The 27,017-nt window shown below is 42.7% G+C and overlaps 1 protein-coding gene across 3 annotated transcripts in view; it reads left to right on the top strand.

The window, feature by feature from the left end:
• Nucleotides 1-27,017, top strand: part of LOC121541612 (TBC1 domain family member 9B) — a 52,063-nt gene that overhangs the window by 3,846 nt on the left and 21,200 nt on the right. For 2 of the 3 annotated variants that reach the window (XM_041850777.2, XM_041850769.2), the window contains exons 2-9: nt 1,691-1,801; nt 5,928-6,046; nt 8,359-8,587; nt 14,484-14,742; nt 15,093-15,300; nt 15,690-15,854; nt 16,840-17,010; nt 17,563-17,713. In XM_041850777.2, the coding sequence (XP_041706711.1) occupies nt 1,691-1,801; nt 5,928-6,046; nt 8,359-8,587; nt 14,484-14,742; nt 15,093-15,300; nt 15,690-15,854; nt 16,840-17,010; nt 17,563-17,713 (1,413 nt within the window). The remainder of the gene's footprint in view (nt 1-1,690; nt 1,802-5,927; nt 6,047-8,358; nt 8,588-14,483; nt 14,743-15,092; nt 15,301-15,689; nt 15,855-16,839; nt 17,011-17,562; nt 17,714-27,017) is intronic. The other variant, XM_041850785.2, reaches the window with a different exon arrangement.

Below are 27,017 nucleotides of genomic sequence, written 5' to 3'. Positions count from 1 at the left end.
GCTTGGTTTGAAGAAATCAACTGTGGGAGCAATTATTAGGAAATGGAAGACATACAAGACCACTGATAATCTCCCTCGATCTGGGGCTCCACGCAAGATCTCACCCCGTGGGGTCAAAATGATCACAAGAACGGTGAGCAAAAATCCCAGAACCACACGGGGGGACCTAGTGAATGACCTGCAGAGAGCTGGGACCAAAGTAACAAAGCCTACCATCAGTAACACACTACGCCGCCAGGGACTCAAATCCTGCAGTGCCAGACGTGTCCCCCTGCTTAAGCCAGTACATGTCCAGGCCCGTCTGAAGTTTGCTAGAGTGCATTTGGATGATCCAGAAGAGGATTGGGAGAATGTCATATGGTCAGATGAAACCAAAATATAACTTTTTGGTAAAAACTCAACTCGTCGTGTTTGGAGGACAAAGAATGCTGAGTTGCATCCAAAGAACACCATACCTACTGTGAAGCATGGGGGTGGAAACATCATGCTTTGGGGCTGTTTTTTCTGTAAAGGGACCAGGACGACTGATCCGTGTAAAGGAAAGAATGAATGGGGCCATGTATCGTGAGATTTTGAGTGAAAACCTCCTTCCATCAGCAAGGGCATTGAAGATGAAACGTGGCTGGGTCTCTCAGCATGACAATGATCCCAAACACACCGCCCGGGCAACGAAGGAGTGGCTTCGTAAGAAGCATTTCAAGGTCCTGGAGTGGCCTAGCCAGTCTCCAGATCTCAACCCCATAGAAAATCTTTGGAGGGAGTTGAAAGTCCATGTTGCCCAGCGACAGCCCCAAAACATCACTGCTCTAGAGGAGATCTGCATGGAGGAATGGGCCAAAATACCAGCAACAGTGTGTGAAAACCTTGTGAAGACTTACAGAAAACGTTTGACCTGTGTCATTGCCAACAAAGGGTATATAACAAAGTATTGAGAAACTTTTGTTATTGACCAAATACTTATTTTCCACCATAATTTGCAAATAAATTCATAAAAAATCCTACAATGTGATTTTCTGGAATTTTTTTTCCCTCATTTTGTCTGTCATAGTTGACATGTACCTATGATTAAAAATTACAGGCCTCTCTCATCTTTTTAAGTGGGAGAACTTACACAATTGGTGGCTGACTAAATACCTTTTTTCCCCACTGTAGAAATTCTTGAGGTGTGAGTGTGTGTGCTTGCCCACACGTGAGTTTGAATGCATGTCTGGTTTGTCTGGCATTGGGCCTCAACAGGCGTTGGACTTCCTCACAACTAACAAACAGATGTCAGTTCACATCGTAGCCAAATAACCTTTGTTTACCCAGGTTAAAAGTAATCCATGCAAAGTAAGGACTCCTCCAGCCAGCAATACAATATTGTTGGATGATTGACCTGTAGTCACCTATTGGGATTCCTGTAGTCCTATTATCTCAACTAGTCAATTGAAAAACTATAGTGAGATACTTCATTACTACAGGTAGCTTAGCAGTTAAGAGTATTGGGCCAGTAACCGAAAGGTCGCTGGTTCAAATCCCTGAGCTGACTTGTGAAAAGTCTGTGCCCTTGAGCAAGGCACTTAGCTCTAATTGCTACTGTAAGTAATTCTGGATATTGGATAAGAGCGTCTGCTAAATTACTAAAATGCAAATCAGATTGTAAGGGGCATACATTGAATAGTAGCCTAACTTGTTGTGCTGTTTTCTTTAGGCTTGTTTGTGGGCACAATGGATGTTGTCCTGGACTCTAGTGCCAGAGTGGCTCCCTATAGGATCCTGCACCAGACGGGGGACTCCCAGATCTTCTGCAGCATCGCATGTGGTGGGTGCAAAACCATGCCATGACAACTCTGAATGTTCTGGGACAGCCAAACTGTATTTGAAGCTAGCCTATTTAAATAAAACTGTATAAAAGTGCTAGGCCTATATAAATGTGAACCATTATCATCAAGTTTTAAGAGACCTCTCCTTTATTTTCACTGTTCTAGGTTTATACTGTAGACATTACAAGCAGTAGATAGAGATAGCTCTGACGTATTCCATGTATTCCTATGGAAAACTCCCGATGGTGCATGAATCAAATCAAATTATTATTTTTATTTTTATTTCACCTTTATTTAACCAGGTAAGCCAGTTGAGAACAAGTTCTCATTTACAACTGCGACCTGGCCAAGATAACGCAAATCAGTGCGATAAAAACAACAACACAGAGTTACACATGGGATAAACAAAATGTACAGTCAATAACACAGTAGAAAATCTATATACAGTGTGTGCAAATGTAATAAGTTATGGAGGTAAGGCAATAAATAGGTCATAGTGCAAAATAATTACAATTTAGTATTTACACTGGAATGAAAGATGTGCAGAAGATGATGTGCAAATAGAGATACTGGGGTGCTATTGAGCAAAATAAATAACAATATTGGGATGAGGTAGTTGGGTGGGCTAATTACAGATGGGCTGTGTACAGGTGCAGTGATCGGTAAGCTGCTCTGACAACTGATGCTTAAAGTTAGTGAAGGAGATAAGAGTCTCCAGTTTCAGAGATTTTTGCAGTTCGTTCCAGTCTGGGGATGACCAGTGAGATATACCTGCTGGAGCGGAAATAGTCCAATAGCCATTTGATTACCTGTTCAGGAGTCTTATGGCTTGGGGGTAGAAGCTGTTAAGAAGCCTTTTGGACCTAGACTTGGCGCTCCGGTACCACTTGCCGTGCGGTAGCAGAGAGAACAGTCTATGACTATGGTGGCTGGAGTCTTTGACAATTTCTAGGGCCCTGCTCTGACACCGCCTGGTATAGAGGTCCTGGATGGCAGGAAGCTTGGCCCCAGTGATGTACTGGGCCGTACGCTCTACCCTCTGTAGTGTCTTGCGGTCGGAGGCCGAGTAGTTGCCATACCAGGCAGTGATGCAACCAGTCAGGATGCGCTCGATGGTGCAGCTGTATAACTTTTTGAGGATCTGAGGACCCATGCCAAATCTTTTCAGTCTCCTGAGGGGGAATAGGCTTTGTTGTGCCCTCTTCACGACTGTCTTGGTGTATTTGGACCATGATCGTTTGTTGGTGATGTGGAAACCAAGGAACCTGAAGCTCTCAACCTGCTCCACTACAGCCCCGTCGATGAGAATGGGGGTGTGCTCGGTCCTTATTTTCCTGTAGTCCACAATCATTTCCTTTCTCTTGATCACGTTGACGGAGAGGTTGTTATCCTCGCACAACACGGCCAGGTCTCTGACCTCCTCCCGATAGGCTGTCTCATCTTTGTCTGTGATCAGGCCTACCACTGTTGTGTCGTCGGCAAACTTAATGATGGTGTTGGAGCCTGGCCATGCAGTCATGGGTGAACAGGGAGTACATGAGGGGACTGAGCATGCACCCGTGAGGGGCCCCCGGGTTGAGGATCAGCATAGCAGATGTGTTGTTATCTACCCTTACCACATAGGGGCGGGCTGTCAGGAAGTCCAGGATCCAGTTGCAGAGGGAGGTGTTTAGTCCCAGGGTTACAATTGGTTAGCTGCCCGTAAAACGGCAGCCATCTCCTCCGGCGCCATTATTACCAGTAGTATTTGGATTTGAAGCGCGCCATATTGCTGAATGGGGCTCGGTGTCACCCAAAAACGCTAAGGATCATGGTGAAAGTGGCCGTAACTAGCAAAGGATCGTGGTCGATGTAGTCGTTTTCATCTTGCCTGAGAGAGACAACCTTATTGTCTATGGCATGAGGGCGCGAGCCTCCTCGTAGCCTGCCGGCCTGTGATTGGTCTGTGTCAGCACGTGGTCCTGTGTGACAACAAATGTAGTAGTCAGAATGGATCACTATTTAATTAAATATCTCGATTTGTAGGAAACTTTAAAATAATTCACAGTGGGGATCGAACTTGTTCATAATAAGCAAAAAAAAAATGAAAAAACGTCAGTCTAAAAAAGGTTGGGGCTGTTCTGGTGATCATCATTTACAGAGGCTTTCTAGGGAAGACCAGGGCTTTTGGTACCGCTAGGTCCAGAGCTTGTGGCTTAGTGGTACCGGAGCGAAAGAGAAAGCAGACACTCCCCCCAAAATTATATTTTCTCCAGCAAAATTACACATGCTCCTCGCTCCACTCCTGCTCCACTCTGCTCACATCCTCTGACCCCAGAGCTTGTGGCTGAGCGGTACCAGAGTGAAATTGGAGTGAGAGAGAAGGCTGAAGCTCCCACATTTTAGAAATCCGCTCCACGCGCCAGCCAAATTACAAACGCTCTACTCTAGCTCCACTCCGCTCACATCCTCTGGTTGCTACACGGTAGCCAAGGCACAGTCATGATTTAGACCGGACACAGGGGCCCTGGTTTATTAATATCTGTGCCAAGAAGGGAAAGGTGACAAGGAGAGGAAGTCACTTTAGAACAGTGTTGTATTACTTGAGTCCAGGATTCGGACTCACCTTCTCAACCATTAGTGACTCGGACTGGCCTTCCCGTGACTTTGCAATTGGACTGGATAGGCTACAATGGTGAGCAGAATATTAGCAACACTGGGTGAGCAGAGCAGCAAGGGTTCTGTTCTCTAGCAGTGGGAAGGACGCGCCACACCCGGCACACACAGCCTACATCAGCTGGTGAGCTGTGGGGGAGCAAGCGATGAGTGTGGGCAGACAGACAGGTAGGCTCCGCTCCGGCTCAGCCTCCGATCATAGGCTACACATCGCGCAAGCGACTCTCTTGCTTCCCCATAAACTTGTATTTATTTTTATTTCACCTTTATTTAACCAGGTAAGCCAGTTGAGAACAAGTTCTCATTTACAACTGCGACCTGGCCAAGATAAAGCAAAGCAGTGCGATTAAAAACAACAACAACACAGAGTTACATATGGGGTAAAACAAAACATGCAGTCAAAAATACAACAGAAAATATATATACAGTGTGTGCAAATGTAGCAAGTTATGGAGGTAAGGCAATAAATAGGCTATAGTGCAAAATAATTACAATTAGTATTAACACTGGAATGATAGATGTGCAAGAGATGATGTGCAAATAGAGATACTGGGGTGCAAATAAACACCAGTTACCATCCTACTATTTAGCTTTGCTTGGTTAAGAAACAGAAACTGCTTTACAAAATTGAAAACTATAGTATTGAGTTTAATAGTACAACAGTGTAGCTATTTGTCTCTCTCTTTGAATTTTCATCTTGCACTACCCTCCCACTTTATCCAATGCATCCCAAAGCCAGGTTCTGACAAGTCTCCCTTTAGTTTTCACTCTGCAATAAAAAAAACGACTCAAATATCAGTGGGCGATTACAAAATGTAGTAAATAAGTAGTGAAACACTATTGAGTAGAACTTGTGAGGTAGTGATGAATAGTAAATTAGTTGGGTTGAGGGAGTGACGCCATTTGGTGGTGACTAGAAACAGTTGCATGTTGAGACCTATTATAAATTGATGGACTCGTGACTCGGACTTGGACTCGTACTTCAGCCATATGGACTCGACTCGGACTCAAGATTTAGTGACTCGACTACAACACTGCTTTACAATATCAAGATTCACCTATGCTAGCTGCACTAAAGCACTCCGGGTTGAAGTTTACCATAGGTACAGATCCCCCAATCATTTTTTTTTTATCAACATTTTTTGTCATTTAGCAGACGCTCTTATCCAGAGCGACTTACAGGAGCAATTAGGGTTAAGTGCCTTGCTCAAGGGCATATCGACAGATTGTTCACCTAGTCGGCTCGGGGATTAGAACCAGCGACCTTTCGTTTACTGGCACAACGCTCTTAACCACTAAGCTACCAATCCCAACCCTATACACACTAAAGCACACCCACTAAAGCACACCTGGATCCATTAAAGCACACCCACTAAAACACACCTAGACCCACTAAAGCACACCCACTAAAGCTCACCTATACCCGATTTTACCTTTATGTTGATGTGGGGAAATACTGTGTTTTCCCAGGCTCCTCCCGGAAGGAGGTCACAGAGCATTGGGAGTGGCTGGAGACCAACCTACTCCAAACGCTCTCCATCTTCGACAACGACGAAGACATCACCACCTTCGTCAAGGGGAAGATCTCGGTAGGCACTGCTGCCACAAAGTATAGTTCAACCTCAGAATTAGAACAAATTAGAATTCAATGGTCATACCCTGTTATGTCCTAGCTAATTGTTGCTCCTGCGTTAAGCTACTGACTCAGTTCCTTCACTATGCATCATTGTGACATTAATCTAAACTAGAGGCCTTCACAGGTCCAAAAAGTTGGACACGTTCCGAAATGGACCTGGGGCTTTCCCATCCGGAATAATACATACATTTTTTAAATATAGAGACCCATTCCGAACGGACCACGATGGTCGGATCCAGACCCGATCTGAGTGAGGGAATCAGCAGAAAAGTCCATTTTTAAGCTACTTTATTAACCAGAGCTGATAAAGCGCGAGGGAGAGGAGGTAGAGAGAGGTGGCACTCTAGTAGGGGCCGTGCTGTGTGTGTAGGCTACTGTGAGTGTGAGCGAGTGACACGGGAACAGGAGGGAGGGAGGGAGAGACAGCAACCAACCAAGCCGACTCACGCTATAGTAGACTAATAGCTGCCATAGCTAGGTTATTTATCATCCAATATGATTACGTAATACCTGTTTTGACTGCATCAAACCCGGGAGAAGCTAGTTACAGTTGAAGTCGGAAGTTTACATACACCTTAGCCAAATACATTTAAACTCAGTTTTTCACAATTCCTGACATTTAATCCTAGTAAAAATGCCCTGTCTTAAGTCAGTTAGGATCACCACTTTATTTTTATTTTAAGAATGTGAAATGTCAGAATAATAGTAGAGAGAATGATTTATTTCAGCTTTATTTCTTTGATCACATTCCCAGTTGGTCAAAAGTTTACATACACTCAATTAGTATTTGGTAGCATTGCCTTTAAATTGTTTAACTTAGGTCAAACGTTTTGGGTAGCCGTCCACAAGCTTCCCACAATAAGTTGGGTGAATTTTGGCCCATTCCTCCTGACAGAGCTGGTGTAACTGAGTGAGGTTTGTAGGCCTCCTTGCTCGCACACGCTTTTTCAGTTCTGCCCACAAATGTTATATAGGATTGAGGGCTTTGTGATGGCCACTCTAATACCTTGACTTTGTTGTCCTTAAGCCATTTTGCCACAACTTTGGAAGTATGCTTGGGGTCATTGTCCATTTGGAAGACCCATTTGCGACCAAGCTTTAACTTCCTGACTGATGTCTTGAGATGTTGCTTCAATATATCCACATAATGTTCCTTTCTCATGATGCCATCTATTTTGTGAAGTGCATCAGTCCCTCCTGCAGCAAAGCACCCCCACAGCATGATGCTGCCACCCCGTGCTTCACGGTTGGGATGGTTTTCTTTGGCTTGCAAGCAACCACCTTTTTCCTCCAAACATAACGATGGTTATTATGGCCAAACAGTTCTATTTTTGTTTCATCAGACCAGATTACATTTCTCCAAAAAGTACGATCTTTGTCCACATGTGCAGTTGCAAACCGTAGTCTGGCTTTGTTATGGCGGTTTTGGAGCAGTGGCTTCTTCCTTGCTGAGCGGCCTTTCAGGTTATGTCGATATAGGACTCGTTTTACTGTGGATATAGATAGTAGATGTCCTAACAGACTTGCCAAAACTATAGTTTGTTAACAAGAAATTTGTGGAGTGGTTGAAAAACGAGTTTTAATGACTCCAACCTAAGTGTATGTAAACTTCCAACTTTAACTGTAAGTTAGCTAGCGAGGCTGCATGTGCTTTCCTGTCCTGCACAGTTACAAACAACAACAACAACCCATTCAAAATATAAAGTAGCAGCCTATCTGTTGGCTCTTGTTCTTTGTAGCTTATCCTTCTCCTTTAACTTTTAATTCCGTCATTTTAATTCCATCTTCCATTGATCAGATCTCAACTAACTTTTGCCACACACGGAGGCTCTATGACTGTAGCCTATTGCCGCTTTGGTGACTTATGTTTGGCCAACAACAAGCTACATGCACCACTCTTGTGAAAAGCAAAGACCAGCAGCATAAATTATACAATTTCTTTCTCTCTCTCTCTACTGCAGCAGTCGCGTTCGGATCTGTACGGGTACTTCCGGACAAGTCAGTTAAAATTATACAGACTCGTGACAATCATATCAGATCCGACCCAGACACGTGACATTTAGAATTCTGGATCCGGACCCACTCAGGTCCCGGAACGGGACTCGGGTATTCGGGTACAGGTGGATCTGTGAGGACCTCTAATCTAAACCCACACAATCCGGAAAATTCCATGCAGGCCCATGCTAAGTGGTATGCTTGTGAGGGCGCTCGTGTGTGTGTTTATTGGATAATAACCTAACTCCCTCCTCCACTCTTTCTATCTAGGGCATCATCGCAGAGGAGAACAAAAGCAAGGCGGCCCTGGAGGACGAGGACTCTGGCAAGTTCCGCGAGGCTGAGCTGAAGATGAGGAAGTTGTTTGGCATGCCCGACGAGGAGAAGCTGGTCAACTACTACTCCTGTAGCTACTGGAAGGGCCGTGTGCCCCGCCAGGGCTGGGTCTACCTCAGCGTCAACCACCTGTGCTTCTACTCCCTCCTCCTGGGGAAAGAAGGTGGGTGTGGAGCAGGGTTTCCGTTAGCTGGTAAATATATAATATACAGTGCATTCGGAAAGTATTCAGACCCCTTGACGTTTTCCACATTTTGTTACGTTACAGCCTTATTCTAAAATTGGTTAAAAAAAAATAAAAAATCCCTAATCAATCAACACACAATACCCCATAATGACAAAGCAAAAACAGGACAAAAAAACAAACATAAATATAACATTTACATAAGTATTCAGACTCTTTACTCAGTACTTTGTTGAAGCACCTTTGGCAGCGATTACAGCCTCAAATATTCTTGGTTATGACACTACAAGCTTGGCACACCTGTATTTGGAGTTTCTCCCATTCTTTTCTGCAGAGTCTCTCAAGCTCTGTCAGGTTGGATGGGGAGCGTCGCTGCACATCTATTTTCAGGTCTCTCCAGAGATGTTCGATCGGGTTCAAGTCCGGGCTCTGGCTGGGCCACTTAAGGACATTCAGAGACTTGTCCCGAAGCCACTCCTGCATTGTCTTGACTGTGTGTTAGGGTCGTTGTCCTGTTGGAACTACAACCTTCGCCCCAGTCTGAGGTCCTGAGCGCGCTGGAACAGGTTTTCATCAAGGATCTCTCTGTACTTTGATCCGTTCATCTTTCTCTCCATCCCGACTAGTCTCCCAGTCCCTGCCGCTGAAAAACATCCCCACAACATGATGCTGCCACCACCATGCTTCACCGTAGGGATGGAACCAGGTTTCCTCCAGACGTGACACTTGGCATTCAGGCCAAAGAGTTCAATCTTGGTTTCATCAGACCAGAGAATCTTGTTTCTCATGGTCTGAGAGTCTTTAGGTGCCTTTTGGCAAACTCCAAGCGGGCTTCGTCTGAATACTTATGTAAATGTGATATTTAATTTTTTTTTTAAATATACAATAGCAAAAATGTCTAAAAACCTGTTTTTGCTTTGTCATTATGGGGTATTGTGTGTAGATTGATGAGGGGAAAAAATGATTTAATCCATTTCATAATAAGGCTGTAACGTAACAAAACGTGGAAAAAGTGAAGGGGTCTGAATACTTACTGAATGCACTGTATGAGAAGCCGATAAATTAAATTGTTGCCAGCCAAATTGTCCCCCCCCAAAAATAAAACAATGCTTTTTATTCATCCAGTCGATGTGCTCCAACTTCAAAGGCAAATACAGTGCCTTGCAAAAGTATTCATCCCCCTTGGCATTTTTCCTATTTTGTTGCATTACAACCAGTAATTTAAATTGATTTTTATTTGGATTTCATGTAATGACGTACACAAAATTGTCCAAATTGGTGAAGTGAAATGAAAAAAAATAACTTGTTTCAAAAAATTCTAACAAATAAATAACGGAAAAGTGGTGTGTGCTATGAAGCACCTAAATAAGATCTGGTGCAACCAATTACCTTCAGAAGTCACATAATTGGTTAAATAAAGTCCACCTGTGTGCAATCTAAGTCACATGAGTGACTCAGTGTATATACAGTGAGGGAAGAAAGTATTTGATCCCCTGCTGATTTTGTACGTTTGCCCACTGACAAAGAAATGATCAGTCTATCATTTTATTGGTAGGTTTATTTGAACAGTGAGAGACAGAATAACAACAACAAAAACAGAAAAAACTCATGTCAAAAATGTTATAAATTGATTTGCATTTTAATGAGGGAAATAAGTATTTGACCCCCTCTCAATCAGAAAGATTTCTGGCTCCCAGGTGTCTTTTATACAGGTAACGAGCTGAGATTAGGAGCACACTCTTAAAGGGAGTGCTCCTAATCTCAGCTTGTTAATGTATGAAAGACACCTGTCCACAGAAGCAATCAATCAATCAGATTCCATACTCTCCACCATGGCCAAGACCAAAGAGCTCTCCAAGGATGTCAGGGACAAGATTGTAGACCTACACAAGGCTGGAATGGGCTACAAGACCATCACCAAGCATCTGAGAAGGTGACAACAATTGCTGCGATTATTCGCAAATGGACGAAACACAAAATAACTGTCAATCTCCCTCGGCCTGGGGCTCCTTGCAAGATCTCACCTCGTGGAGTTGCAATTATCATGAGAACGGTGAGGAATCAGCCCAGAACTACACGGGAGGATCTTGTCAATGATCTCAAGGCAGCTGGGACCATAGTCACCAAGAAGACAATTGGTAACACACTACGCCGTGAAGGACTGAAATCCTGCAGCGCCCGCAAGGTCCCCCTGCTCAAGAAAGCACATATACAGGGCCGTCTGAAGTTTGCCAATGAACATCTGAATGATTCAGAGGAGAACTGGGTGAAAGTGTTGTGGTCAGATGAGACCAAAATCGAGCTCTTTGGCATCAACTCAACTCGCCGTGTTTGGAGGAGGAGGAATGCTGCCTATGACCCCAAGAACACCATCCCCACCGTCAAACATGGAGGTGGGAAACATTATGCTTTGGGGGTGTTTTTTCTGCTAAGGGGACATGACAACTTCACCGCATCAAAGGGATGATGGACGGGGCCATGTACCGTCAAATCTTGGGTGAGAACCTCCTTCCCTCAGCCAGGGCATTGAAAATGGGTCGTGGATGGGTATTCCAGCATGACAATGACCCAAAACACATGGCCAAGGCAACAAAGGAGTGGCTCAAGAAGAAGCACATTAAGTTCCTGGAGTGGCCTAGCCAGTCTCCAGACCTTAATCCCATAGAAAATCTGTGGAGGGAGCTGAAGGTTCGAGTTGCCAAACGTCAGCCTCGAAACCTTAATGACTTGGAGAAGATCTGCAAAGAGGAGTGAAACAAAATCCCTCCTGAGATGTGTGCAAACCTGGTGGCCAACTACAAGAAACGTCTGACCTCTATGATTGCCAACAAGGGTTTTGCCGCCAAGTACTAAGTCATGTTTTGCAGAGGGGTCAAATACTTATTTCCCTCATTAAAATGCAAATCAATTTATAAAGTTTTTGACATGCGCTTTTCAGGATTTTTTTGTTGTTATTCTGTCTCTCACTGTTCAAATAAACCTACCATTAAAATTATAGACTGATAATTTCTTTGTCAGTGGGCAAATGTACAAAATCAGCAGGGGATCAAATACTTTTTTCCCTCACTGTATGGCACCACAACAAACCTGCCAAGAGAGGGCCGCCCACCAAAACTCACGGACAAGGCAAGGAGGGCATTAATCAGAGAGGCAACAAAGAGACCAAAGAGAACCCTGAAGGAGCTGCAAAGTTCCACAGCGGAGATTGGAGTATCTATCCATAGGACCACTTTAAGCTGTACACTCCACAGAGCTGGGCTTTATAGAAGTGGCCAGAAAAAAATAAGGAAACACGTTTGGTGTTCGCCAAAAGGCATGTGGGAGACTCCCCAAACATATGGAAGAAGGTACTCTGGTCAGATGAGACTAAAATTGAGCTTTTTGGCCATTAAGGAAAACACTATGTCTGGCGCAAACCCAACACCTCTCATCACCCCGAGAACACCATCCCCACAGTGAAGCATGGTGGTGGCAGCATCATGCTGTGGGGATGTTTTTCATCGGCAGGGATTGGGAAACTGGTCAGAATTGAAGAAATGATGGATGGTGCTAAATACAGGGAATTTCTTGAGGGAAACCTGTTTCAGTCTTCCAGAGATTTGAGACTGGGACGGGGGTTCACCTTCCAGCAGGACAATGACCCTAAGCATACTGCTAAAGCAACACTTGAGTGGTTTAAATGTCTTGGAATGGCCTAGTCAAAGCCCAGACCTCAATCCAATTGAGAATCTGTGGTATGACTTAAAGATTGCTGTACACCAGCGGAACCCATTCAACTTGAAGGAGCTGGAGCAGTTTTGCCTTGAAGAATGGGCAAAAATCCCAGTGGCTAGATCGTGCCAAGCTTATAGAGACATACCCCAAGATACTTGCATCTGTAATTACTGCAACAGATGGCTCTACAAAGTATTGACTTTGGGGGGGTGAATAGTTATGCACGCTCAAGTTTTCATTTCTTATTTGTTTCACACAAAAAATATATTTTGCATCTTCAAAGTGGTAGGCATGTTGTGTACATCAAATGATACAAAGCCCCCCAAAAATCTATTTCAATTCCAGGTTGTAAGGCAACAAAATAGGAAAAATGCCAAGGGGGGTGAATACTTTCGCAAGCCACTGTATACTTCATAGGATAAGAAATTATAAGAAATTAGTGTTGGTTTTGTGTGTTTCTATTTTTATTCACGTTAAATATGCCATGTCCTCATAAGGGACTTCAGAAAAGTGTACCCTGACTGGGCAAAATTGGTGAAGATTGTGTTGATTACACTCGTTTCCAGTGTGCCCGCCGAGAGGGGATTCTTTCTCCAAAACAAATTGTGTTCATCAGGCCCGGTCCTAGCAGTTCTACTGCAGCCCTAGGCAAGATCAACATATGCCGCCCCTGTGTCATGTATAGTATAAACATTTGCAATGGATTGATAGACTAGAGTAGAGTAATGATGTGTATCATGCACAATTGGTGCATTTCAGTTGAGCTTATTCAGTAGCACTTGGAAACGAAATATCATTGCCAACTATTCACATGGGACTGTTACAATGTTGCAATCACTAGGCAGCCAACAGGAAAAAGAGTTGTTATCGATGCTGATTCGCAGCGGGAATGGGAGTGGGGCGGGCCGGCCTGGGCCGGTCATGGCTATAAGGGATCCAGCTTTTGTCAAATTTAGCTAACCATTTTCTTAACCTTAACCTAATTCTCCTAACCTGTTAAGTTAATTATCCTAACCTGCTGCGTAAATTCTCCTAACCTGCTACGAAAAGCCAAATCTGACTGCTGGATCCCTTCTAGCCATGACCAACCGGCTGGCCCTGGTGTTTGTACACAGCTATGTTTGATTTATTAGACCTAATTAAAATGTTCATGCCTAAGCTAAATTAAATTAGAGAAGGGTAGATTGTATTTGAAAACAGCCGTGTTTAGTTTTTGATTTATAAAAATTGTCATACAAATAGCCTATAGGACAGGTAATTTGCTAATGTATATTATACAAATATTTTTTTAAAATCAGTTTTATTACTGTGTAGGCGACTTGTTCTTCTAAGCAAAACATTATTATTTTTAATGATTTATAGCAGGGAAGAAGAAGTAACAGGCAATGTTTTGCTTTTCAATAAAACCTGTGATATTGGTATAAGAACATTGTTCTACTTTACAGGCTAATTTCTAAGCTGTTAAAATGAATTACAATTATCTAAATGTGATTTTGAGCACCGTGGGTGGACGTCCTAATGCGTTACGCACCCAATGCATATGGATGTCCAGTAAATTAAAATCTTGCCGGTCATGTTGTCTAGCACCAAATTTTCCTAACGGAAACCCTGGTGTGTGTGAGATTGAAAAATGTCAATTGGATTGAAAGAAATGTACTGTTTGTGGGCAGTGATCTTATGAGATAGATTACAGAAGAAGAGAGTGAGGCTTAGAGAGTGTGTGTTAGTGCGTATGTTGAGGAATGTGATTGACTCCTAGTGAATAGCCCCACTTCAATGTTGCAGCACCAACCCTCAGCAAAATGCTGTATTAATTCAAACCTCTAAGATGGAACTCTATGAAATCTACCTCTTTGTTTCTTCCTCCTCTGCTGTTTCTCCCCCTCTACTGTACACCTTCTATCTCTCCCTGCCCCCTGCCCCCACTGTCTCCTTCCTTTTCTCTTTCTCCCTCTTATCCCTGCCTCTGTCTCCCTCTCCCTATCTTGCTCGCTCTCTCGCTCTCTCTCTCTCCCTCTGTCTCACTCTCTTCCCATCTTTATCTCTCTTTCTCTATGCTGTATCTCCCGCTGTCTCCCCCCCTCTTTTCTCAGTGAAGTGAAATATTTTAATAAAAGCGTCTGCTAAATGATCTCTCTCCCACCCCCCACTCCCCTTATAGTGACCCTGGTGGTGCAGTGGACGGAGGTCACCCGCCTGGAGAAGAACGCCACGCTGCTGTTCCCAGAGAGCGTGCGGGTGAGCACGCGTCACACAGAGCACTACTTCTCCATGTTCCTCAACGTTAACGACACCTTCAAGCTCATGGAGCAGCTGGCCACCATCGCCATGCGCCAACTGTTGGACAACGAGGGCTTCGCCGCCGACCGCTCGCTGCCCAAGCCCTGCAAGACGCTCAAGAACGTCTCGGCACTCAAGAGGTAGGAGGTTTCAAGGTACAAGAGGAAGGAAAATCCCGTTTTTTCAGACCATAAAAAAATGTGGTATTTCGAACAACTGTTTTCACTGAAATGGAGTGGTACTTCCAAGAACGTGTCTTTTCACCCTCTAGAGAACAGGGGTAGACAATTCAGGTCCTAACACACCTGATTTAGCTAATAATGGTCCTCAATGTAGTGGTCCGTTTCTGCATCTCACCAATGCATCACTTTTGGGGGTATAGTGTAGTTATAGACATTATTCATATTTTTTGTATGTATTTACTGTATCTGTACTTTTTCTACCTTTGCTAATTTACTATTTTCCTCTCACTACTGGATGTCAACTTCAGGGACCTGGATGCACGGGCCAAGAACGAGCGCTACCGGGCGCTTTTCCGTCTGACCCAGGACGAGCGCCTGGACGGACACACAGACTGCACGCTGTGGACGCCCTTTGCCAAGATGCACATTGTGGGCCAGCTGTTTGTCTCCAACAACTACATCTGTTTCTGCAGCCGTGAGGAGGACCTCTGTCAGCTCATCATCCCCCTCAGAGAGGTACCTACACACACAACACAATGCTAGCATGAGCCCTCTTTCTCTTGTTTCCTGCATTCTGCCTCCTTTCTCTGTTTCTTTCCCTCTCTTTTCCCTATATCCTGCATCCCTCTTTCCTATTCTCTAATTTTCATTTTCTCTCTTTCACTCTCACTTTCTCACCCTCTATCTGTCTTTCTGTTTTTCATGGGGGACATAACAGACCCTCATTGTGGGATGTGCCTAATGTTCTTAAAGTTGTTCAGTAGATCTCTTTCCTACACTCTGTCTCTCTTCCCCTCCCTCTCTCACCCCACACTCTCTCTATCTCCCCTTCTATCTCCTCCTTCCCTCCATCCCTCTCGCTATCTCCCCTTCTCTCTCCTCCTTCCCTCCATCCCTCTCTCTAGGTGTCCATTGTGGAGAAGGCAGACAGCAGCAGCGTCTTGCCCTGCCCCGTGTCCATCAGCACCAAGAACAAGATGACCTTCCTCTTCGCCAACCTCAAGGACCGCGACTTCCTGGTCCAGCGTATCTCCGACTTCCTGCAGCGCACCCCGGACAGTGGCCATTCGGTGAGCCAATCAGAGGGGAGGTGTGCTGTTTGGGTCTACCCTTTGAACTAGGCTTGGGCTTTACCTTCATACCAACCTTGTGCCATACCGGGATGTTCGGTAATACACAAGGGGCGCTGTTTTCAAACCCAATGCTAACAAGTACATGTAAAATCCTGTACAAGTAACTAAAAAATGCTACCCACAGTTTGCTGCACGAACAAAACAAATATTACTAGCAAGGCTCTTGGTCCAGGAGGGGATTCTCTGCTGTTACCAAATTAATGCTTGATTTTGGAAGAACAGATAGTCAACTAGCTACTAAATTAGCAAACCAAATGCACAACTGCAGAGCATTTAGCGTATTTTAGACGGTTAACTAAATAGCTATAAGATATCTAGCTGGCAAACATTTAGTTGTGAATTCCATACTGTAACTAGATCACCTGGCGCATGCTGCACAACAGTGAGTGACTCACAAGGCTCCGGTCTCTCGTCGTTGTGTGCTTGTAAACAAACACCATGTGACACGTGACTGGGGACTACTGTAAGCTTCTTAATAATGTGACATGAAGAACGCAGTGTTCTTTATCTCCTAACCTATTGCACAAGTTGACTGCAGGTATTTACTTAAAAAGTAGCTACAAATATTCACATTTATTGAAAAACCCCAAATAAATAGTTTAAACGGTATGGACGGCATTGAAAAACGATCCTGTGGCTTTTTCCAAATATACGGTATACCGCCCAAGCCTACTTTGAACTGTCAGTCATGCTCTGTCGTGAACGAGATCGCAATTGTGATGGATAATAGGGCTTTTTGATGTACACAGTGATTTTTCTGCTACTTTCTACATGACAATAATATGCTATAATCACTCATTTGTGTTCATGCTTTTGGCAGAATGATTTCTCTGAATGCATTAGTTTGTTACACAAATCAAAATATCCATATTCTTTCTCTCATAACACCCCTTTAAATCCACGATCTCCTCCTTCTCCCCAGGGTTCTCCCAGCCCCAGTACCACCCCTCTCTCCTCCAGCCTCCCCACACCCATAGGTGCAGCAGTGGAACCGTCCCAGGGGCACCACTACAGCCCCAGCCTGCCAACAGCCAATCAGGGCCTGCTCCGCATCTACCAGAAGGATGCCCCAGAGGACCACGGACCCAAAGCTGTGAGTTCAACCCCACTCCCAGACCCACGTCAACGGCTTAGACTGTCTTATCCTCTTAGAATATCCTACACATTTCTAATAGGGTTTTATTACTTCAGTGTGGTCGCCATCTGTTATTAAGCTGAAGTGATCCTTTCTAAACAGTCTTTTATTGTCCCTACCTAGTGATGTAGACACAGTTGGATGCTTTAGAATGTAGGCTAATGTATGCTGTGTCTATGGTTCTGGTCCTCAGGGTTAACATTACACTAGAGGAAACTATCTTAGCCAAATGTATGCATAGGCAAGCTTGAAGGCCACCATTTGTTCATCCATCTGGCTCCGCTATCTAGCTCAGTTTAGGTTCCCAAACTCAAGGGATTGTAGGATTACTGACTCTTAGTAGTAGGGCTTTGACTTTGTTTGCTTTGCTCATGGTGCCAAAGGAGCATAGCCACCGTGGCCTTACAACATTCTGGTCGTTATATTGTTAAAACATACCTTTAGCTCGATTACATTTTGGTTAGGTCATACTGATATACTGACCCCCCCCTCTTACTTTCTCCTCCTCAGACAAAGGAGAAGATGAAGGAGGAGTCGTGGAACATCCACTTCTTTGAGTTTGGCAGGGGTGTGTGTATGTACCGTACCTCCAAGACCAGAGAGCTGGTGCTCAATGGGATCCCTGAGAGCCTCAGAGGGGAGCTGTGGCTGCTCTTCTCAGGTAGAAATTTCATTTCAAACACTTTTTCTTAAACTAATGGATTATTGCATTATCCTAACCCACATAGCCCTAGAAAATGTTTGGGGGATGTCTTAAATGGAGCAGGTACTTCTTCCCAATGTACAGTAATTGCACTCAATGTTTCTTAACTTGTGCTGAATCTGATGAAAGTTATTCTCAACTTCTGCTTTGGCTGTACAGAGTCTAGGTCTATATGTGAGCCTCTGGCTCTAACCACTAGGCCACTAGAACTGTAGCAGACACACCATGTGTCGTGGAAATTCTAATCAATAATGAGGAGAGACAAGGTTAATCACCAATCAGGATATTACTTTATTCAAAACGTATTAATAAGGTAGTAAGTGAGGCTGGTTGATGTTGGGCCGAGAGCTCTGACATACAGACAATAAAAATATATTTTATAGTAAAGATACACCCTCTCAGTTTACATGACAAACAGCAGATGTGTGGAATGAGTCAAAAGGTTAGGATTTGTATGAAAGAAATGAATAATTTACAGCAGACAGTATCTGCAGTGAAGACTTCTCATTGTATGGAAACCAGGGTTTGGCCCCCAAGACAAGGTTCCTCTCACCTGGTACCTTACATTACACAAACACTAACTCATTCTATGGAATGCATGCTGTGGGTTTTATCACCAAACCAATCATAAATCAATTGTCAGCTCCAGCTTCAGAGGCTCCTCTCAGTTCACACAGACACGGATGAGAGAGTTCTAAGAACCCTATTCTATTGCATATACAGTATTAAACATAATCTTGTAATTTCTCCACCACAATCCCCCATTTTGAGATTTCTCTCAATTTAAAAGAAAATTACAAGGTTAAAAAATACATGAATTACAAATAAAACATCAAACAACTTCTAACTCAAGCATATAGGGGGGAAAAACTTCCTTGCACTAGTATGTTACCATTGTAAATGACCATCCGTTGGTTCATTGAGCTTTCAACCTTAACATAAATTATCCTTCATTGGGAATGATATAAACATTCAAATATCATTAAGAAATTATCAGCAATCTAAATTGAAAATACATTTCTCATCATTACGAAACACAATCATCATGTTGATACTCAGCACACTCCTATTGGTCAGCATAGTGTAAATAACTATTTCCATCCCCATAACACCATCTGTAGAAACTAAAATTAGCATATCTTGTTGGACAAATCCAGGTAGTGACTCGCGGTTGAAGTAAAATGTATTCCGTTTAGTGCCTAATGAACATGACCCTGGACAAGCATCATGATTCCACTATTTATAAGGCAACGCCTATGGACTCAATGTTTCATTAGCATAAACCTGATATAGTTTCTGAGTTATCATTATCATCAAAAATGTAATTTGGTAATGGATATAGGTCAAATAGATTAGGATCAGTTTCATTCTCAGGATCAGAGTTCAACCTCTTCATTCACCAGGGCATTCTGAGAATAGTGTCAATATCTTTAGTACACATCATCTTTAACCATGTCACAATTAGCATAACAACAATCAAAACAATCAATTCCTAATACATTAATTGCTTCACTCATATAGTTATTAACATACTATAAACTTACTCAAACCAATTAGTCAGTTTTCAAAAAATCATTCAGTTATCCAACCCAAATTTAGAATGACAATGCTTCAGTGATTCACATTAGTCCTATCACTCAGAGTTAAAACCCTTAACTTAACACATATCAACACTGGCAGAATGTACATTTATATTAACATATAGTATAATTATTCATAATTCTAGTATTAACTTTCTCATCACAATTTATAATTACAGATCAGTATCTTAATGCATTCTTAATCTAAATTACTATACATTTAGCAGTGCATAGACCTCCACAATCAACCTGATATCCCAAAATAAACCATTTTTGACAAGCCTAAATCAATTACGGGCACAGTTGACCAACCCCCCCTGCAGGCACTCATTCTTCTGGCGTCTCTTCATTGTCTTCTTCAGATAGCTTCACAGTTCAAAATGGATGGCCCATGATAATGTCCCAATTTCAATGTCTCAGGAATAATCTGATTTTCCTAGACAGACTAATATCTCACCTGAGCCCAACCACAATGCCTATTATGTCTTGTCCATTTGCCAACCAGTATACCAGCAACATGAGAGAAGTTTGGAGCAGATCTCTCTCCATGCTCACTCCATGTGGACTACTGTCGCACTCCTGAGAGAAAAGTCATGAGAGAAAAGGCAGTTGATAGCTTCGATTGGATGCTGTGTACAGGTTGCTGGCTCGGACTCGGGTCTCTCGGTAGAAGTGGTGCAGGACAGGGCCGTATTGAACGCCATTTTCTTCTTCAGCCGGTCAGAGGAGGTTCACACCGTTCTTGGCCAAATGATCCCTTCCATGCATCTAGATACCATCTGTAGTCACCTTCACCATAACCTCGAGAGAGGACAGATCAGAACAACAGTTTAGTTCAGTTAATTTCTGATTCAGGAAATCCAGACAAGCATTAACTGTATGACAAATTATTACTTTTACCAATATTCTTAATACACATTTCTAAGACAAATGTCAAATAGAATAACAACACATTCTGTTGAAACAATTTTTTCAAATTGGCTTATACTCCCCTATCACACTGTCGTCCTCACCGCAGAGTCACAGGATCAGGAAGTTAGACCACTAATACTTAGGGAGTTATCTCTATCATCCAGCAGACCCAATCTGGTGAGATTTGTATCGAAACACAACAGAACAAACAACACAACAATACACTTCTTCATATATCACTCAATACACTTCTATATATCACTCAAGGTGTGTAAAACTTCAATCCAAAAAACCTTCAGAGGACTGGTAAGTCTCCCATTTTGACACATTACTCACAATGTGATTAATGTGTAAAAAATAAAAAATAAACACACTACTGGTGAAATAAAAACCAATTTAAAATAAGAAATCCATAATAAATCCAAAAATAAATAAAAATTACCAATACGGTCATAGGAAAATAGACCTAAGACAGCCAACCCTTATTGAAAGGCAACACCCTCTCCTTCTCCCCTGTGGACCGAATCACAAATAGGGCTATGAACTATAAACTTCTTCATAATTATCAGTATTACAAATTACCTTCAAATCAGTATTACATATGACCTTTTAAATCATCATCCAATGTCTCCCGGCTTTACAGTGAGGGCGATCAAACCACACTAGAAAGTCAGGACAGAGGTCAGAGGTCATTCAAACCCTTCAAATAAGTGTTTCTTTCTATATTAGACTAATTATTTAGAAACAGTCAAACATTTCATACATTTCGTATCCCAGGTTTACAGTAAGTTTCTCAGTATATTTCTTATCAAAATAATTAGTGTTTAATTAATTATAAATTATCAAAAACATCTCTGCATACAACTTAGTCAAAACTCTACACCAAACTAACCCACTATGGCCATTACAGCCCACTCGATTTCAGCGAACACCAGTCGCTAACACCCGCAGATTAAAACACAGAAACTGTTCCATTCTGTCCAGTAGACATTTTTTAAAACCATTCTCAAACAATGTTCTGCATTAACTTCTATTGTAAAGTTTTTAAAAAACTTGACAACTTTGTCTTCTCTTTCTGCATCACACTTATTTAATGTCCATTATTTTAAAGTTAACATGTAATGCGCCAAATTTATACATCAGTCAATTCATAAGGAAAAATATACATTTTGACGGGCGCTAAAACACTTCACAATGCTAGACCCCCTTTCTGCCCACAACTTCAATTCATTGCTGTTGTAGCCTTGTATTATCATGCAATAATTAATACCCATGTTTAGTTATCAATTATGATCATAGTCACAGCTCTATCACAATTGCCTATCCGCTATTATTAAAATGCATTAAGATATAGGTAACAGTCCCTTCTGATTAGACTACAGGTAATAAAACAAACACTTGCTGTTGTTGACAAGCATATATTCAATTCATATCCATATTCAATTCAGTGTTTTAAATTACAACCCCATTCTCAGTAGGTTCCTCCAGCAAACCATTAAGCCACACACAAACAATTATTACCTCAAAATTGTCCCACATGTTGAATAAATGAACCTTTAAATTTGAACACTGACTGTTGTATCTATCGAAGCAAAACATGCCAATAGTTGAATTACAATCAGAAACCCAGATTGTAGTCAGTAACACAGACCCTGTGCCTATTGAAATGACAAGTAAATCCCGCAAATAACCCAATTACAATGGTTTGTAGTCTTAACATCTGGCACATAACGACACAATTACCAGAAAAGACCCTTAAAGTTTGTCCAAGTGTTTCTTTGCAAAGATTTCACATGCTCAAAGGGAATACATTAGCAGTCAACGAGTTAAATCCACATTTATTGATTTGGAAAAAGATCTGATGAGTTTAATAAAACCGGATTATCTTTTCCCTTGCGACATAATGAAATTCCTTTACTACATCACATTAGCTCCGCAATGATAATTATTTAGATGGAAAAACCTAATTAGTTTTTTTACTATGATATAAGTTACATGGAGATTCCACCTTAATTTGCTCTAACTGTATGGGAAAAAAACTCATTTTCAGGCCTTATGGGCAGTTTTATTTTAAATGTAGTACCCGGACGGAGAAAATCCCATAAGCGTTTTATAGTTACATCGGTTAGTCAATTCCCCATATTTTTCAAAAGTGGACATACGCCAACCATGTTCTGAGACTATTACCCAGTCATATAATGCTTAACCTTAACTTTTTCAAATGATCCATAAACGGACCACTCAGAATTGTTGTATCTATTTTTTTCCCCACCCCTGACGTACGTCTACATTTGGGTGCGCAAGTTGGTATATGAATATTATACGTTCCATTATTACTTCATCAAATCTGTAGTAATAGATTATACACACATACAATTTGTCATATTTTCATATATTCACAGAATCCATATATACACTGCTCAAAAAAATTAAGGGAACACTTAAACAACACAATGTAACTCCAAGTCAATCACACTTCTGTGAAATCAAACTGTCCACTTAGGAAGCAACACTGATTGACAATACATTTCACATGCTGTTGTGCAAATGGAATAGACAACAGGTGGAAATTATAGGCAATTAGCAAGACACCCTCAATAAAGGAGTGGTTCTGCAGGTGGTGACCACAGACCACTTCTCAGTTCCTATGGTTCCTGGCTGATGTTTTGGTCACTTTTGAATGCTGGCGGTGCTTTCACTCTAGTGGTAGCATGAGACGGAGTCTACAACCCACACAAGTGGCTCAGGTAGTGCAGCTCATCCAGGATGGCACATCAATGCGAGCTGTGGCAAGAAGGTTTGCTGTGTCTGTCAGCGTAGTGTCCAGAGCATGGAGGTGCTACCAGGAGACAGGCCAGTACATCAGGAGACGTGGAGGAGGCCGTAGGGAGGGCAACAACCCAGCAGCAGGACCGCTACCTCCGCCTTTGTGCAAGGAGGAGCAGGAGGAGCACTGCCAGAGCCCTGCAAAATGACCTCCAGCAGGCCACAAATGTGCATGTGTCTGCTCAAACGGTCAGGAAACAGACTCCATGAGGGTGGTATGAGGGCCCGACGTCCACAGGTGGGGGTTGTGCTTACAGCCCAACACCGTGCAGGACGTTTGGCATTTGCCAGAGAACACCAAGATTGGCAAATTCGCCACTGGCGCCCTGTGCTCTTCACAGATGAAAGCAGGTTCACACTGAGCACATGTGACAGACGTGACAGAATCTGGAGACGCCGTGGAGAACGTTCTGCTGCCTGCAACATCCTCCAGCATGACCGGTTTGGCGGTGGGTCAGTCATGGTGTGGGGTGACATTTCTTTGGGGGGCCGCACAGCCCTCCATGTGCTCGCCAGAGGTAGCCTGACTGCCATTAGGTACCGAGATGAGATCCTCAGACCCCTTGTGAGACCATATGCTGGTGCGGTTGGGCCTGGGTTCCTCCTAATGCAAGACAATGCTAGACCTCATGTGGCTGGAGTGTGTCAGCAGTTCCTGCAAGAGGAAGGCATTGATGCTATGGACTGGCCCGCCCGTTCCCCAGACCTGAATCCAATTGAGCACATCTGGGACATCATGTCTCGCTCCATCCACCAACGCCACGTTGCACCACAGACTGTCCAGGAGTTGGCGGATGCTTTAGTCCAGGTCTAGGAGGAGATCCCTCAGGAGACCATCCGCCACCTCATCAGGAGCATGCCCAGGCGTTGTAGGGAGATCCTACAGGCACGTGGAGGCCACACACACTACTGAGCCTCATTTTGACTTGTTTTAAGGACATTACATCAAAGTTGGATCAGCCTGTAGTGTGGTTTTCCACTTTAATTTTGAGGGTGACTCCAAATCCAGACCTCCATGGGTTGATAAATTTGATTTCCATTGATAATTTTTGTGTGATTTTGTTGTCAGCACATTCAACTATGTAAAGAAAAAAGTATTTAATAAGATTATTTCATTCATTCAGATCTAGGATGTGTTATTTTAGTGTTCCCTTTTTTTTTGAGCAGTGTATAACATTAGAAATCTTAGGTACTCACATCCACCACTTCATGTGTGTTGTCATACTCCCAACGGGGGAAAAAAACTAGTTTCCCGGACACTGCCCTTCGGGTCATGGGAATAATGCTCCACAAGTATCCTCAACGGTTCTCCAAACTTGCCGTTACTGTTTAAAATAACATCCGCACTCAATACCACCCCACGATATTCTATGATGGGCAGTGATGGACGGAACCCCAAAATAACGCTATATATCGAAACTTATTATCCAAATTTAAATCATCTTATTATGGAAATGTCTATATCTTATTATCCACATTTAAGATTAACACTTATTTCTACACTCACAATAACATCTCACATTCACACACAAACACACAGGACACGAACACACAGAACACGAACACACAGGACACACAGGGGAATGAGACAGACGAGGAAAACCAGTTAGCGCTGTTTTTAGATTTCAAACCCTGTCTATATGAACAGGGAAACCCCCATACCATTATCCTAATTAGTGGTCCCAAAACCGGGGTGTTGTCTCCACACTGGGATATTGCCTACTGCGATTACTGTGGTATCGATTCTCTTATGTCTATGCAAAACTACCAACAGAGTACCCGTGTCTCCTATCTAACTATGTACCATCCCAAACCCAGGGCATACGTGTTTTCCTCATCTATCAAAACATTTCCTCAAAACATTATACATTATAATTTAAACTTCACCAAGTCAGATGCCCTCACAAGGCGTCACCTGCACTGTAGTCCCTCGTTCAATACATTAACCTCACCAGTCCTACTATGATCAACCCAGTACCATGGATCTGGACTTTTGGTTTTCCTGTGTCAAGGATACCTCACTTAAGAACACTCCTATCAACTCAACACAGTCCTGCTAGTTAACCCAGCTGTGGCCCCCTTAAGGAGGACCTCGCTCTGGGCATACAACAGGGGCTTTTCTTATTTTTTACTTTTCATCACTTATTGATAAATTGTCCAAGCTCACCTTTCTCAGTACTATGTTCGGGATCTGGCATCCCCCCGTGCCTGCTTCCTCTCAGATCTTGGGCGGGTCCAGCTGCTATACAGGAGCGTGGTTTTCCCTGAGATCCCAATTTCTGATCTCCTGTGCACAATTTATCAAGGTCTTCAGGAGCGGTCAACAGGTGAAGTGCAGATCACCTCCTCATCGCCAAAATTGTCGTGGAAATTCTAATCAATAATGAGGAGAGACAAGGTCAATCACCAATCAGGATATTTATTTATTCAAAACGTATTAATAAGGTAGTAAGTGAGGCTGGTCGACCCAACGCTCTTGTGTGTTGGGCCGAGAGCTCTGACATACAGGCAATACAAATATATTTTATAGCAAAGATACACCCTCTCAGTTTACATGACAAACAGCAGATGTGTGGAATGAGTCAAAGGGTTAGGATTGTATGAAATAAATTAATAATTCACAGCAGACAGTATCTGCGGTGAAGACTGTTCTCATTGTATGGACACCAGGGTTTGGCCCCCAAGACAAGGTTCCTCTCATCATTATCCATACCCGAGCCATCTCTCCCTGGTACCTTACATTACACAAACACCAACTCATTCTATGGAATGAATGCTGTAGGTTTTATCACCAAACCATTCATAAATCAATTGTCAACTCCAGCTTCAGAGGCTCCTCTCAGTTCACACAGATGAGAGAGTTCTAAGAACCCTATTCTATTGCATAAACACTATTAAACATAATCTTGTAATTTCTCCACCACACATGTCTTTGGGGTGTTTTTAGCAGCACCTCTGTGGGGTTTCAAACCACCGACCACAGCCACAAGTAGTGTCATTGCAGAGGAACTCTTCCTCAAATGATTTCTGTTCTTCTCTGAGGGTTGAAGTTTGGTTTAGATGGCGCTAGCAGACTGTACCATGAAGTCAATTTGCCCTATATAAAGGTAACATAATTGTAGATTGTATAGATTAAAATAGATAATTTACCAAATATAAACTAATACACTGACTCAATATACGCCATATATGGTTTCTTCAAACATGATGATTTTGAATGGCAGAGTTTGAAGGTTAAATAGAGATAGCGTAGAGATAAGCCCTGTGTAGCTCAGTTGGTAGAGCATGGCGCTTGCAACGCCAGGGTTGTGGGTTCGATTCCCACGGGGGGCCAGTATGAAAATGTATGCACTCACTAACTGTAAGTTGCTCTGGATAAGAGCGTCTGCTAAATGACTAAAATGTAAAATGTAATAAGAAGAGTTTCTATGAGCGATAAGATGACATCTATATTTATATGTGAGTGCTAGCCGTTGTTTGTGCCTGAGTGTGAAATTAGTGTGGGTGTCTAATCTTTCAGGATGGATGTGAGTGTCAGCCACCATGTTAGCAACACAGTGAACAATACTCTGTGTGAATAAATGAGTCTGTGTGTGCAAGCAAGCATTGTGTGTGTCAACACATCCACATCAGAATTCTGTTGTTATCAAGGAAAGCACTAACTCCTACAGTGAGGGGAAAAAGTATTTGATCCCCTGCTGATTTTGTACGTTTGCCCACTGACAAAAACATGATCAGTCTATAATTGTAATGGTAGGTTTATTTGAACAGTGAGAGACAGAATAACAACAAAAAAATCCAGAAAAACGCATGTCAAAAATGTTATGAATTGATTTGCATTTTAATGAGGGAAATAAGTATTTGACCCCTCTGCAAAACATGACAGTACTTGGTGGCAAAACCCTTGTTGGCAATCACAGAGGTCAGACGTTTCTTGTAGTTGG

Source organism: Coregonus clupeaformis, chromosome 3 (assembly GCF_020615455.1).
Source record: "Coregonus clupeaformis isolate EN_2021a chromosome 3, ASM2061545v1, whole genome shotgun sequence".
NCBI classification, from domain to species: domain Eukaryota; kingdom Metazoa; phylum Chordata; class Actinopteri; order Salmoniformes; family Salmonidae; genus Coregonus; species Coregonus clupeaformis.
This window is presented reverse-complemented; position numbering and strand designations above follow the sequence as displayed.